This window comes from Notothenia rossii, assembly GCF_949606895.1.
Source record: "Notothenia rossii genome assembly, chromosome: 6".
Taxonomy (NCBI): domain Eukaryota; kingdom Metazoa; phylum Chordata; class Actinopteri; order Perciformes; family Nototheniidae; genus Notothenia; species Notothenia rossii.
In genome coordinates, this window is record NC_136909.1 from 38,121,873 (window position 1) to 38,134,647 (window position 12,775).

The 12,775-nt window shown below is 40.6% G+C and overlaps 1 protein-coding gene across 1 annotated transcript in view; it reads right to left on the reverse strand.

The window, feature by feature from the left end:
- ddr2l (discoidin domain receptor family, member 2, like) overlaps positions 1-12,775 on the reverse strand; it is a gene marked incomplete at its 3' end in the record, with an annotated part of 47,375 nt that overhangs the window by 15,402 nt on the left and 19,198 nt on the right. Inside the window, exons 4-10 of the mRNA XM_079689888.1 lie at positions 12,575-12,644; positions 9,606-9,758; positions 9,107-9,254; positions 5,629-5,734; positions 5,363-5,552; positions 4,306-4,552; positions 4,117-4,209 (exon numbers count right to left, since the gene is read on the reverse strand). Coding sequence (XP_079546014.1) covers positions 4,117-4,209; positions 4,306-4,552; positions 5,363-5,552; positions 5,629-5,734; positions 9,107-9,254; positions 9,606-9,758; positions 12,575-12,644 — 1,007 coding nt within the window. The remainder of the gene's footprint in view (positions 1-4,116; positions 4,210-4,305; positions 4,553-5,362; positions 5,553-5,628; positions 5,735-9,106; positions 9,255-9,605; positions 9,759-12,574; positions 12,645-12,775) is intronic.

Here is a 12,775-nt window from a genome sequence, read left to right on the forward strand (position 1 = left end):
AGCCCCAGACAGCCGCTCCGGGCCGGGACTTCACAAATTGCAGTACCTATAAGGAGCTGTACACATGCCGCAGTTTTGGCGTGGCTGTGTCTTTAGTTGTAAGCCCAGTGGCGATCTGTTCATCTGTCATACTGATCATACAGTCAATAACTTTGTTGTTATTAGCATCTGGTTAGCTAGCTATGCTAACGAATATATTAAGCTCTTTCTACAACCAGTGAGGTAAAGGCACATCTTTATATCAGGGTTCTTACACCTTTTCCAAAGTCAAATTCAAGCACTTTTCAAGCATTTTCAAGGTGCATTTTCAAGCTTTTCAAGCAGCGTACAGCTGTTGTAAATTACATATTTATATGCACATACTTATACTCAAATGATTATTTCCCTACCTCACATTAAATCAGATGTTCTTTATGCTATAAACAACCAAATTTGTGTTTCGTAATAGCATTCTACATAAGGATGAAAAATGAAAGATAAGAAAACAAAGTTTAATATTGTAAAATGAGTGACCCATATCATATATAGTAGACTGGGCATCCCATATAACCTGGCTGAGCCAATATAAAACAATCAGCCAACTAACTTTTCAATAAATTCTTTATTAACATTTTTAAAAATGTTGAGGTCCTTTTAGGGTGGCAGTAAACATACGGCTCTCCAAGGTTAGGACAAAACCATTGAAACACAAAGCTGATATAAAAAAAAGCGTGTGCAGAGATCCTCTTTCTGTGTAAGAGTTTTGGAGGTTTCCAGGGAATTTTTTTCAGAATATGAAACTTTTATTGCCAAAATCTCCCAATAAATACATGTTTGAAGCTTGTAAAGGGAAGATGACAGCTCTCCCTCGCACTAATGCTTTTACGTAGCGATGCTTCCCCCTCCCTCCCGCTAACATTATGAATGTATGGCGTATAGTAATCATAGATAACACGGCAGGGTCCGTTACAGTTTGTTTTCATCTGATTTCAAATAAACAAAGTCTTGGCTTTCAGAATATTAAACTTGTTTCGGCAAATTCAGATGATAAATACAACTGTGAAGCTTGTAACGGCATAATTACAAGCGGAGAACGGAGTAACTTTACGTCACAGCAGGCATAACAACAGCCGGTGTTTCTCGTGAGTGTTTTCCCCGGGAAACTAACACAATACACACAAACGAAAAAATACACAAACACACACACACACTCGCGAGCTTCCCCCAGACCAGTAATACAAACGAAAATATGTTTCCTCCGTTAGAAAGCTAGGAATATCCTCTTTCCAACAGTGTATAACTCCAAATGTGTCTTCGGGTCAATGTGACTGATTTCGATGGAGCAAGTTTAGGCACGAAAAATACTACCAGTAGAAATACATTGCTTTTATGTGCTTCATCCTCTGAAAACCACAGGATGGCGACTGTCGCACATACTGACATAGGTACGCTCCTTTTTATTATTGTCACCTGCATAAGCAATTATCCCACATTGAGTTCGCTAACGTTACTAGCTTAAACAAACGTAACATGCAACGTTAGCCTAATCCAAAATGCTCTACTACGGTTTACCTTTCATATGCTCGTCAGCGCAGACTCTCCCATCGCGAATAATTGAAATTCTTTGTGGCAAACTGTGCAGAAGGCGAATCGTTGGGTTGATCCCGTTTTAGCCACAGCTTGTATTCTTTTCGGATAGCCAACGATCGTTAAAACAGCAACCTCCTGGCATACTGTCATTCTCTCATTAGAATGCCCAGGTCACACAAAATAAAACACTTGCAGGTCGCGCGCATAGCGCGGGAAGGCCGGAGCGGAGCTGTTTTATGTAGAAGCGAAGCAACTAAGCTCGCTCCGACTTCTTTATTTTCTTTTAATCTAAAAAGCGAACTATTCAGTCAGACAGCAATTTATTGTAAAAGTAAAGCAATTACAATTTCAAGCACTTTATCTCAAATCCAAGCACCATTCCCAAAATTCAAGCACTTTTCAAGTCATGAAAACACCTCGTAAAAATTCAAGCATTTTCAAGGATTTCAAGCACCCGTACGAACCCTGTTATATGATCATTATAATTATAAAAAAATAAGAGACTAAAGGAAGAACTGTTATAAAATAATATATGACAGTCAAAAAAAGTTGTTATTAATAAACAAGAATACAGTTTAAAAGGGGAGTGATTTGTAAAAATATCCATAAAGAAAAAGAAATCTGCTTAGAGTTCTGGTTCATATGGGTGTTGAGAGATGTATCCATAGATCTCCAATGTTGCTCTCAAAGTGCACCAGATTTATGCTTTTAACTTCAACATTTAAACAAAATATTCCCGGGGGAGCATGCCCCCGGACCCCCCAATAGGAGGTTAGGTTCCCTCCACACTTAAATCATGTTCACATGGATATGAAACGAAATACATTTGCACACATCTTGCGTCCATATATGTCTGTTTTGGTGGTCATGCCACACCATGCACGTGCATGCATGCATGAGTCATGGTAAGATATCTGGTTTAAGAGGTTTCTTTTTCTTTGCACAGCATGAAAGAAAGGCAAAATGAATGGAGGATGTTGTAAAAATTGAAATGGCCCTTGAGAGGAAAAAGGTTCCCCACCCCTGCTCTGCTGTGACACATCTCCATGCTTTAATGTTTAAAAAGCTCTTTATTTTTCTCATACTGCCTGTGCTGCAGCACCTCTTTTCACCCTCTGTCTGAAACCAGAGCCCAGTCTGCTCTGATTGGTTAGCTGCCGGCTCTGTTTTGATTGGTCAACTGCCTACAGATGTCCTGCCTATCAAGTACACTGTGTTTGAGAGCTAGCCAATCGAAGCACAAGTGTTACATAATGATGTCACTATGTTACAGAAGTAAACAAAGGGCTCCAATTAGACCCTCCAGAAAAACCCGGGCCAAAATCCTTAATTATGCGGGCTAAAATCATTGATTATGCGGGCTAAAATCCTTGATTATGCGATAAAAATGCGGGGGTTTTATGTGATTTTATGCGGGAAAATTGCGGGAAGTTGCGTAATATGCGGAAAGTTGCGAAATATGCGGAAAGTTGCGAAATATGCGAACAGTTGTGAAATATGCGGGAAGCGGAAAAAAGGTGATTATTCTCCCGCACCCTGTTACTAGGCTACTACTGAATGAAAGGGAGCACTTTTAAAGAGTTGCTATGATAAACAAGCATACTAGAAGCAAGCTACATCACAGAAAGACACACACACACACACACACACACACACACACACACACACACACACACACACACACACACACACACACACACACACACCCCCCTACCTCCTCCTCATTCTGTTTTCATTTACTCGTTCGTTATCTGACCAGCTTCAATATTGTAGGCTACTCACCTCGTTTCTTGCAACCCTCGAAAGGGTTTTGGAGGTTGAAGCCTCTGTGAGCGTGAGTTGCTTGGCTTTCTTGTCCGCAGCAGAAACCATTTTTGAATGTTTGAGCGAATCGAAGTGGGTATTCACAGTCGATTTCCTTTTATGCTCCAACACACAGTTGCACGGGGTACAGAACAGTTTCCCCCCACTTTCGTGCAAGACATTGGGGTACTGCTTTGCCCGGTCTTTAGCTGAAATGTTCGTGGGTAAATGTGATGGATTCGATTTGTTCATCTTGGTGTGTGAATTCCACACCTTCACACGACGGTGTTTGCCTTCTGTGATGCGCGGGCTGATGACGTTGCGTCATCATCACTATTCGTCAAGACGAGTTAACTTTTTTATGTTTTTTCTCAAGTTTGTGTGGAAAAATGCGGGGATTATGCGGCCTTTTGATAAATATGCGGACTTTTAAAAATCTGCGGCATTTTGCTGATTATGCGGGAAATTCTGCGATCGCAGAATCGCGTTTTTCTGGAGGGTCTATCCAATGGAGACTTTTCAGGCAGGGGGGGAGTGTGTCGGAAAGAAACTCCATCTAGAAGGAACTTTGGGATTTTAGTCTTTGCAGACCATTTACATGCACAACAACCTATATTACACACGACAGGAGGTTCAAGGTTATTACAGATGTATTGGCCAATAACTGCCTACCCTAGCTTTTATGTGTTTACATTTGAGGGATTCTTTTATGTGAAATGAAAAGGGTAAGGTCAAAGGGAATACCTGTCATCACAGATGGGTTTGACATGGTGCTCTCCTTCTTGATTGGAGGGACGGTCGACACAATGGGTATCAGAGTAGGGAGTATGGTGTCCTCTGAGGGGGAAAATTAAGGGGTATTATTCTTGTAATCTTCTTTTGAAAACAATTATTTCTATTTATGTTTGTGTGTCTGAGTTGTGCATTTGTTACCTGACTGAAAGGAGATTTCGCTGAACATCATCCAGAAATCGGCAAAGTAAAAGCGGCAGCGGAGGAATTTGGCTGCGCGGCGGTTAAGTGGCACGGTGACGTAGCGGGCGCTTGGGTTCCTATCGTCCAGCACAGTCTTGAACGACACAGGCTCCGCCTCCCAGTCTGCGACGAGGCGGGGCTTAAACCAGCAGGAAACGGAGGAGAAGATCTTCACACCGCGGCTGAACATGTTGTTACTGTGAACCTGGAACAGGGAGAAAATACATTCATTAGAAAGTGTGACAGACAGATTTCCAAGACAGAACTTTACTTATATGGTGGAAGCTGTTTATGAATATGTATACAAATAATGTATCTACTATTAATACATACATACATTGTAATATGTTTTTTATATATCTTTTGAAATTAGAGTAAAATAGAAGTACAATTAAATGTGAATAAAGTAATCCAGCTCACCCTTCTCTCAAAATGTATACCCCCATACAAATGGAACTGCAATGTTAATTTTGTGTTTTGACCCAGATTATGTTTTTTGACATATCACATATATACGATTCAAATCAATATCAAAGGTAATTTTCTTTAAATATACGTATCTCCAATTACATAACAAACTTAGTTATTTTTAAGCCAAACCAAGACATTTAGTTAAATTCAACCAATCTTTTGCCTGAAGTAATTTTGTGGCATTTTGTACTTTTCACGGGGGTCCCTTGTGCACATTATTCAATTACAATCACCACAATCAGAAAAAACTTGTGTGCATATTTTAGAGTTTGTTAGTTAAAGAATGTATGACAGAATTATTATTATTGTTATTATGGTATACTGAGTCATAAAGTCTCTGACAGGGTTGACCAACAATCTTTGAGCAGATTTTAAAGCAGTTGACAAACACTTGTACCAGATAGTATTGCAGTATTGTAGAACAGACAAAATCACAGATGTAAAGTACAACAGAAGAATTTGTCTACTCGCCCCAAAAGACCTAAGGCAGTGGAGAAAAATGTATTATTTGTTTTGTGCATTAGGTAAAGTAAGAACTGACAACCTTCATAGAGGTGAAGTTCCTCTTCCTGTCGAACACAAACTCCATCTCCACGAACTCCTGACTTCCCAGAGAGTCGTTCCTCCAGCCCAGGTAGTCGTAGCCCGGCCACACGTGGTACTGCCGGGTCAGCAGGAAGTCGTCCAGGCCGATCACACCGTCCGTCAGCTGGCCCAGCCCGCCTAGCAGCCTCCTATTGGATGTAACAGCTGTCAGTGACAGAGAGCGGAGGGCAGAGGAGACAGTTAAGTGATGTTCACGTGGCTCACCTCCTCTCGTGCGCTCCGTCATACGTGGAGTCGTTGAGGCTGGCAATGGGATAACCAGGGGGCATCATGAGCTGACCCTCCGGAGCGCTGTAGGAGATCAGCCCGTCTGCAAGGGGAGGGGGGGATGACAAAATTGTTCAACTGCATTATTAAAGCAAATGTTGAAACAAAAATCAATACATCTCAATCAATTTGCTGGAATCGTGTCAAAGTTTTGTATTGACCAGTTTATACTTTCATTATTTCCATTCTGGTGGCCTGTTCATGTTCTAGGGGTTGTGGTCACATATTGTTTAGTTGCCAGCTCATAGCGCTCTGTATTGAACCAGGAAATGTTGAATAGCCTAAAGTTTGATGTAAGAAATGTATAGTACAGGTCCCCAGCACATAGAAACAGTTGGATGCTATCTTGCATACTGTATGTTGGGCAATTTTCACGATTAACATCATTTGGGTTGAATATCATTAATTACCATTATAGCCTAAGTATAGTTAAAAAATGGCTTGGCTGATTTGGACAATTTCGGAGTGGTTTTTGGGGTTATTGGGGGAGTCCGCTTCAGACATGTATCAAATATGGCATTTTAACCAGAAAGTGGCCATACTGTATTTGTTCGCTCTGTGGGTTTATTTTTGATTAATTATGGGTAGATTTTGAAGCTTTGGGGGATTCTGGATCATTTTGATTGAACAGATTGCCTATTTCTTTGAAAAAATATTGTCCGCAGTAGAAGCAATAATTGTCGCAACACTACTCACCGTAGTCAACATCGATATCGATATTGGTAAGGGAAATGGCATATTGGCCATTTAGTTTCACTTTCCTTTTCTAAACTTAACCCTTGTGTTGTGTTCAAAAAGTGTTACCGTTCATTGTGTTCGCGGGTACATTTTTAGCCATGATTTATCTCATTCCAAAACACACCCTAACCCGAAAAACAGTCAGGTTTAACCCTAACCCTAACATGTCACCCACTGACATGTTAGGGTTAGGGTTAGGGTTAAACCCTAAAACATTTTTTAATGTGTCAGATTTTTTCAGATTTGTGAACAATATTTGAGATAAATGGTTATTTTGTGTATATAGAAAATGTTTTAGATCTTTGAGTTCATCTCATGAAAAATGGGAGCAAAAACAAAAGTGTTGCATATATATTTTTGTTCAGTGTATAATGCATTCATAACCGTACAATCCTGTTGTAATTTAATGTTATGGCCCAAAACACATTACACCACATATTGCACACGTGCATGTGTGTGCTCAGGTTCAAGTGTTAGTGTACCTATTATTTGAGAAAGGTCGAGTTCCCATGGGGGGAGTGGGGCAGTGGGAGCAGACACCAGGTTCATGTTGCGAAAAATGATTGTTACAGTTGATGAAGGGGGTAGGGCTGGGGTGTCACAAGTCAAAGATTAATCTTGATTGGGCCAAATTTGATCTCGAGTCACCCAAAACAATTCTGCTGGGTCTCCCCAGACCCGAACACCAAATTATACACCTTTTTTTTTAGAGACCTTCAGATGTGGCAAAAATGGTCAAAATCAGTTTTGTAGTGTTTATATAGCTGTTGTGGAGGATATCATGAAGCTTTGTTCCGATAAAAAAACTAGAGCATAGTTATTATATAATTTTAACTTGAAATGGGTCACGGGAGACCCGAACACAACACAAGGGTTAAGTTCATACCTTGGTAATGAGGTCATTTATTGTTCAATGTTGTCCAAGTTTATTAATCCCGCATGAAACAACATGATAAGAATGCACAGAGCAAAGTATCCAAATCCGCTTTTCGTAGTTCATCTGCAGAAAATGGTAGTTGTCCCATGACTGACGCCAGTGTTTTAGTCAAGTCACCAACTCATGATTCCGAGTCACTCTTCAGTCCCCGCTGTTCCAGTCCAAGTCCAAGTCACCCAATAAGAGTCAGGGTCCAGGCATCATTACCTGTGTTCGAGCCAGAGCCCAAGTCCAAGTCCGAATCACTAAGAAGAAGCCGAGCCACTGAGTATTAATCTGAATGGGCATACGTATTTGTTGAACTTTAGCAGCGGGTTTGGTTCTTAGCAATCAATATTAGATAGATAGATAGATAGATAGATAGATAGAGCTTTATTGTCTCCCTTAGGAGAAATTTGTCTTGGGCATCGAGATAAACATAAAACATTCAGGTCAATCAGTCATAGATACAGAACAGAGATCACATATCACATGGCAAAGAAACAAACAAGAAACATACAGGTACAGCACTTTCCCTATTGCACATATCCCTATTGCACATACATAATCAAATTGCACTTTCCCTATTGCATTCATACATAATCAAATATTGCACTTTTCCCTATTGTATTTATACATAAATCAAATATTGCACCTTCCCTACTGTATTCATACACTAATCAATATTGCACTTTCTCTATTGCACCTATGCATAGTGTCCGTCAGATTGCACATATCCCTATTGTGTCCATACCTATTTACACATAATGCACTTCCCCTATTTAACCTTCTCGATTGCAGATACTACACTGTAAACATTTCACCTGCCAACAACTCCTAACAAAGCATAATCACAATTGTTTCTGACTGTTCAGCAGCTTGATTGACAGTGGAACAAAGGAAAATGTATACCTGTTCAATTTACAGTTTGGTAATCTAAACCTTCTGCCCTAGAGGGCAGCAACTCAAACTCTCTATACAGGATGTGTTTGGGGTCGCATGTGATTTTAAGGCCTTGCTTTCTCACCATTTCCTCAAATATCTCCTGAAGAGAGGATGGTGGAGGCATGCCAATTATTTTTCCAGCCCTTTTTATCAAGTTCTGGAGTTGTGATTTAGATTTAACTGACAAGTTACCAAACCATGTTGTGATGCCATAACGAATAATAGACTCAATTGCTGCCCTGTAGAACATTAACATGACACATTTTTCCACTCAATGAACCCTGAGCCTACGCAGAAAATGCAGGCGCTGGCTTATCTTTGAACATACCTGATCCAATATTTGTTATTGTATACATTGCTTTTACCCTTTTTATACTCATGTGTCTATTTAACTGCTGTGAAGCACTTAGGGCTACACATCTTGTATGAAAGGTGCTATAAAAATATAAAACATAGCTGTATTAACAGTTTTTTTAAAAAGAGTTTTAAAAAAAGCTTGTGGCTATTACCAAATTAGGAAATTTCTGAGGAGTTTATGTGAGGAGGAGATAACATTTCTTAGAAAGGTCTAACTCCACTAAGGCAACAACCTCTAATGTCAGCAGAGCTCACACACATTCACAGTGTGACAGTGTGTGTGTGTGTGTGTGTGTGTGTGTGTGTGTGTGTGTGTGTGTGTGTGTGTGTGTGTGTGTGTGTGTGTGTGTGTGTGTGTGTGTGTGTGTGTGTGTGTGTGTGTGTGTGTGTGTGTGTGTGTGTGTGTGTGTGTGTGTGTGTGTGTGTGTGTGTGTGTGTGTGTGTGTGTGTTTGTCGTACCCTCCCACAGACAGCCGTACAGCTCCACTCTCATGCAGACGGTAGTGGACAGCTTGGGGACAGGGATCAGTCGGACGTAGCGGGTGATGATCGGAGGGTGAAGGTCGTTTATGAGAGAGGTGTAGGCGTTTTTGTTGCCCTCCATCACCTGGAGACACATTTCAAATGAAAAACATCAATAGTCTTGAAGCAGGAATAAATGTCTAAAACATGACTTGCTGTTCAAATTGTGTCTGCTATAGCTGTCAGGGACCTTAAAGGCCAACAGGAAGTTGGTTTTTAAATGTAATCTCCTGAGATTCCAGCTTGAATGACCAAAAGCTGCTCAGAGTAGAAAAGGCGTCATTTTCTTTTCTTTTACTTCCTGTTTCTCTTATTCTCCCCTGTTATAACAAGCCGCCAGCTTTCCGCTCCATATTTGATTCTATTCTTTCCTCCATTTCCCTTCTACCCTAGCCAGTGCTTACCCAGAGTGCTTTGTGAAACGTGTGTCACTCACCATGTTCCCCAGCCGGTTCCTCCAGGACTTCCACAGCAGGCCGTCCCGGCTGTAGTTGAGGCGGTAGGCTCGGGCGAACTCGTTCCCTGAGTACCTGGCGTATCGTCCCTGAGTCCCAACCACCGTCAGGAAGGTCAACTTGCCCAGATCCACCTGAACGATGCAAATAAAATAACATTATGCTGAGTTAGTTTATTATAGCACTAAAAGTATTCTGCAGAGTCGCACAAGTTTATACTTCATCAGATGTCTTCTTCGAAAAAGTCAACTACTCTGTTCAATATTTTCCTTAAGACTGTGCAGCTAAATGCGGAAAAGAGTAGATTCATCAAATGTTGATCGGACAATACTGAGTCAACTTTTCTGAACGATTTCTGAAGTAGGCTGTGAACAAAACTTTTGCTGATCTGTCAATCAAGGGGCCAGCGGTTCAATCCACGCCCCTGAAGTAAACATGTCAAAGTGTACTTAGGCAAAATACTGAACCCCGAATTGCTGGCATGTCAACAGTAGTGTATTTAAGTCGCTTTGGATAAAAAACTCAGTAAAATTATTAATAAAAATCATAGGAGTGTTTTAGATTTGATAATCCAAACCCTGCTTCGTTTAACTCATGCCCTTAGAATGATTACACTTTTTACCATTTTTGATGTATATCACTTGTCTTCTGCACTTCAGTATCCACAAAAGTACTGTACAATTGGATAACAGTCCAGTAAACGACACAAAATGTGTTTTACAGGGGTTTGCGGATGATGGAAAATGTATCCATCACTAGTGAAAATTAGTTAGTTGTTGAAACTGCTTAAAGGTCCCACGACATGCTTTTCAGGTTATTACCCGTCCCCTTGTGTGTTATGTAGCTTTTTGTAAAACTATGTAAAAGGTCTGCAGAGTCACAAACCCTCAAATTACACCCTGTAGCGAGTACAACTCTAACACAGAAAAGACCTGTCTATGCTGCCCCAGAACGCCTCGTTGGAGATTTTTCATTTCATGGTGACGTAACCATACCCAAATGGACCAATCGGTCCAAATGGACCAATCTGCAGAGCCGTTATGTTATGAATGATTTATGCTGAAAAGCTGATGCTGAACTGCTATGCTGAAATGTAATGTGTAAGAAGAAAGTGAAGAATTTAGCAGTTGAAGTGGCATGAAGATTTTTCAAGTCTGAAGAGTTTCTCCATTGACTTCCATGTTAAAAATGTGATGAATTATGGGATATATCTTGGGAATTATGAAAGTTATGAGTGAGAAAAGTAATAGCAATCGATTCCCGACCGAGTTGAACATTTTGATGTTTAAATGGAGTTTCTGCGATGTGGAATGTGGGAGCAGAAGAAGGACAAAATAACCGGGCGGAATAATAATAACTAGAGAATGCAATTCCTGAAGAAATTGAAGGAATGCTGAAATGTAATGTGTAAAAAGAAAGTGAAGAATTTAGATTGAAATGATACATGAACACTGGGGGCTTGAATGTGTGATGAGAGAAGAAAACAAAGTAAAAAGGCTTGGAAAAGCAGCAGAATATTTTAACAGCAAACAATTGAACTAACTTGATGGCGAATGATCTGTCGCCATGGCAACGGTATTTGATGACGCCCCATAATACGCTTAGATATGTTGATGGCTGCATCGTTACGAAACCTGTGAGATTTTGGGCCGTTTGGAGCATTTTCACTGAAGTTATGAGAAAAACGTGTTTCATGGCGAGCATTGTGTTGCTATGGCAACGGCATTTGAAGAAATCTCAAAACTGTCCCGCAGATGTCTTCATGGCTGGACTGTTAGCACACATGTGAAGTTTGAGCACTTTTTGAACATTTTCATAGGAGTTGTGTTTTATTGCAAGGGATGCGTTGGCAAGGCAACATCTTTTGAGGAAAACTCACTAATGGCACATAGACATGTTGAGGGCTGGATCATTAACTGTCATCTGAAGTCTGGTGGTGTTTTGACAATTTTCATATCACTCACAGCTCACACAGGAAACCACACCAGTAATAGAGTTCACACTGTCCGCTCCTCACAGCAGCGAGCCCCGCAACGTCCCGCCAACACGGCACCCAGACCCCACACAGCCTTCTCATCTGTTTGTCATTACTGGTGTCATTTTCTGGTTGCTAACGCCATTGTAACACATAATCACTGATGTTCCGCTGTAACGGTGGTGGACTCATCAGAACAGAGTGGGCGAGCTGACCAATCAGAGCACACTGGGCTCACAGGGAGGGGGGAGGCAGGAGCTCCAACAAGCCGTTAAGGACAGAGAGTCACAGAATACACATACTATACAGAGATGCTGTATGAGAAACCAATGTGAGTTTGGAAAATTGCACAATATAAATCTATTCTAGTATACATCAACAATGGAATTATGATCAGTAGAAATGGCCATGTCATGGGACCTTTAACTTTCACATATTGATAAGCTAAAAATGTCCAATATAGTGTATAGAATATAATCCTTTTTATTATAAAGCAAGTCTAGGTGCTGTTTAAATACTGTGAAAGTATCAAAATGCTAAATCCACGGAGAAATACACACAGTATTCAGACCAGTCTTTTGGGAAAGGGTTCTTAAAGAGACAGGCGCCAAAATGGAGCGTTTGTGCAACAGGGGAATATAGATAAATTGAGAAAGACTTTATGGAAAAAGTAAAGTATTTTTTGAACAATAAAGGATGCCAACTTGTTAGACACCAAAGGTAAAAGTATGACCAGCAAAATAAGCGTCATATTTCCTCTTTAAAGTTAAATAAGGCCCAGGAATGTTAGTATTTTACATTTGTACAGTCGCCCAGTGTGAACTTCAATCATCAACATCAGCCTTTGACTTTGGACTGACCGACGTGACTGAGAATCCACACAGACATTACAACGTTCAAGCACTGAATACACAAGAAAACAAAATATTAAATTAAATATGAGTTTGTGTCTTAAAGCAAGGAGCAGACACAGACCTGCAGGTACTGAGGGTCGGAAGGATTATCCTCGGGACACCAGGCGCCATCTCCCTCCTCACGATTCATCCTACACACACACACACACACACACACACACACACACGCACACGCACACACACACACACACGTTAATAGAAATCATCAGGCGATCTTAAGAACGTTTTATAATTACTGTCAGAAGCTGAGCCTTCAGAACTG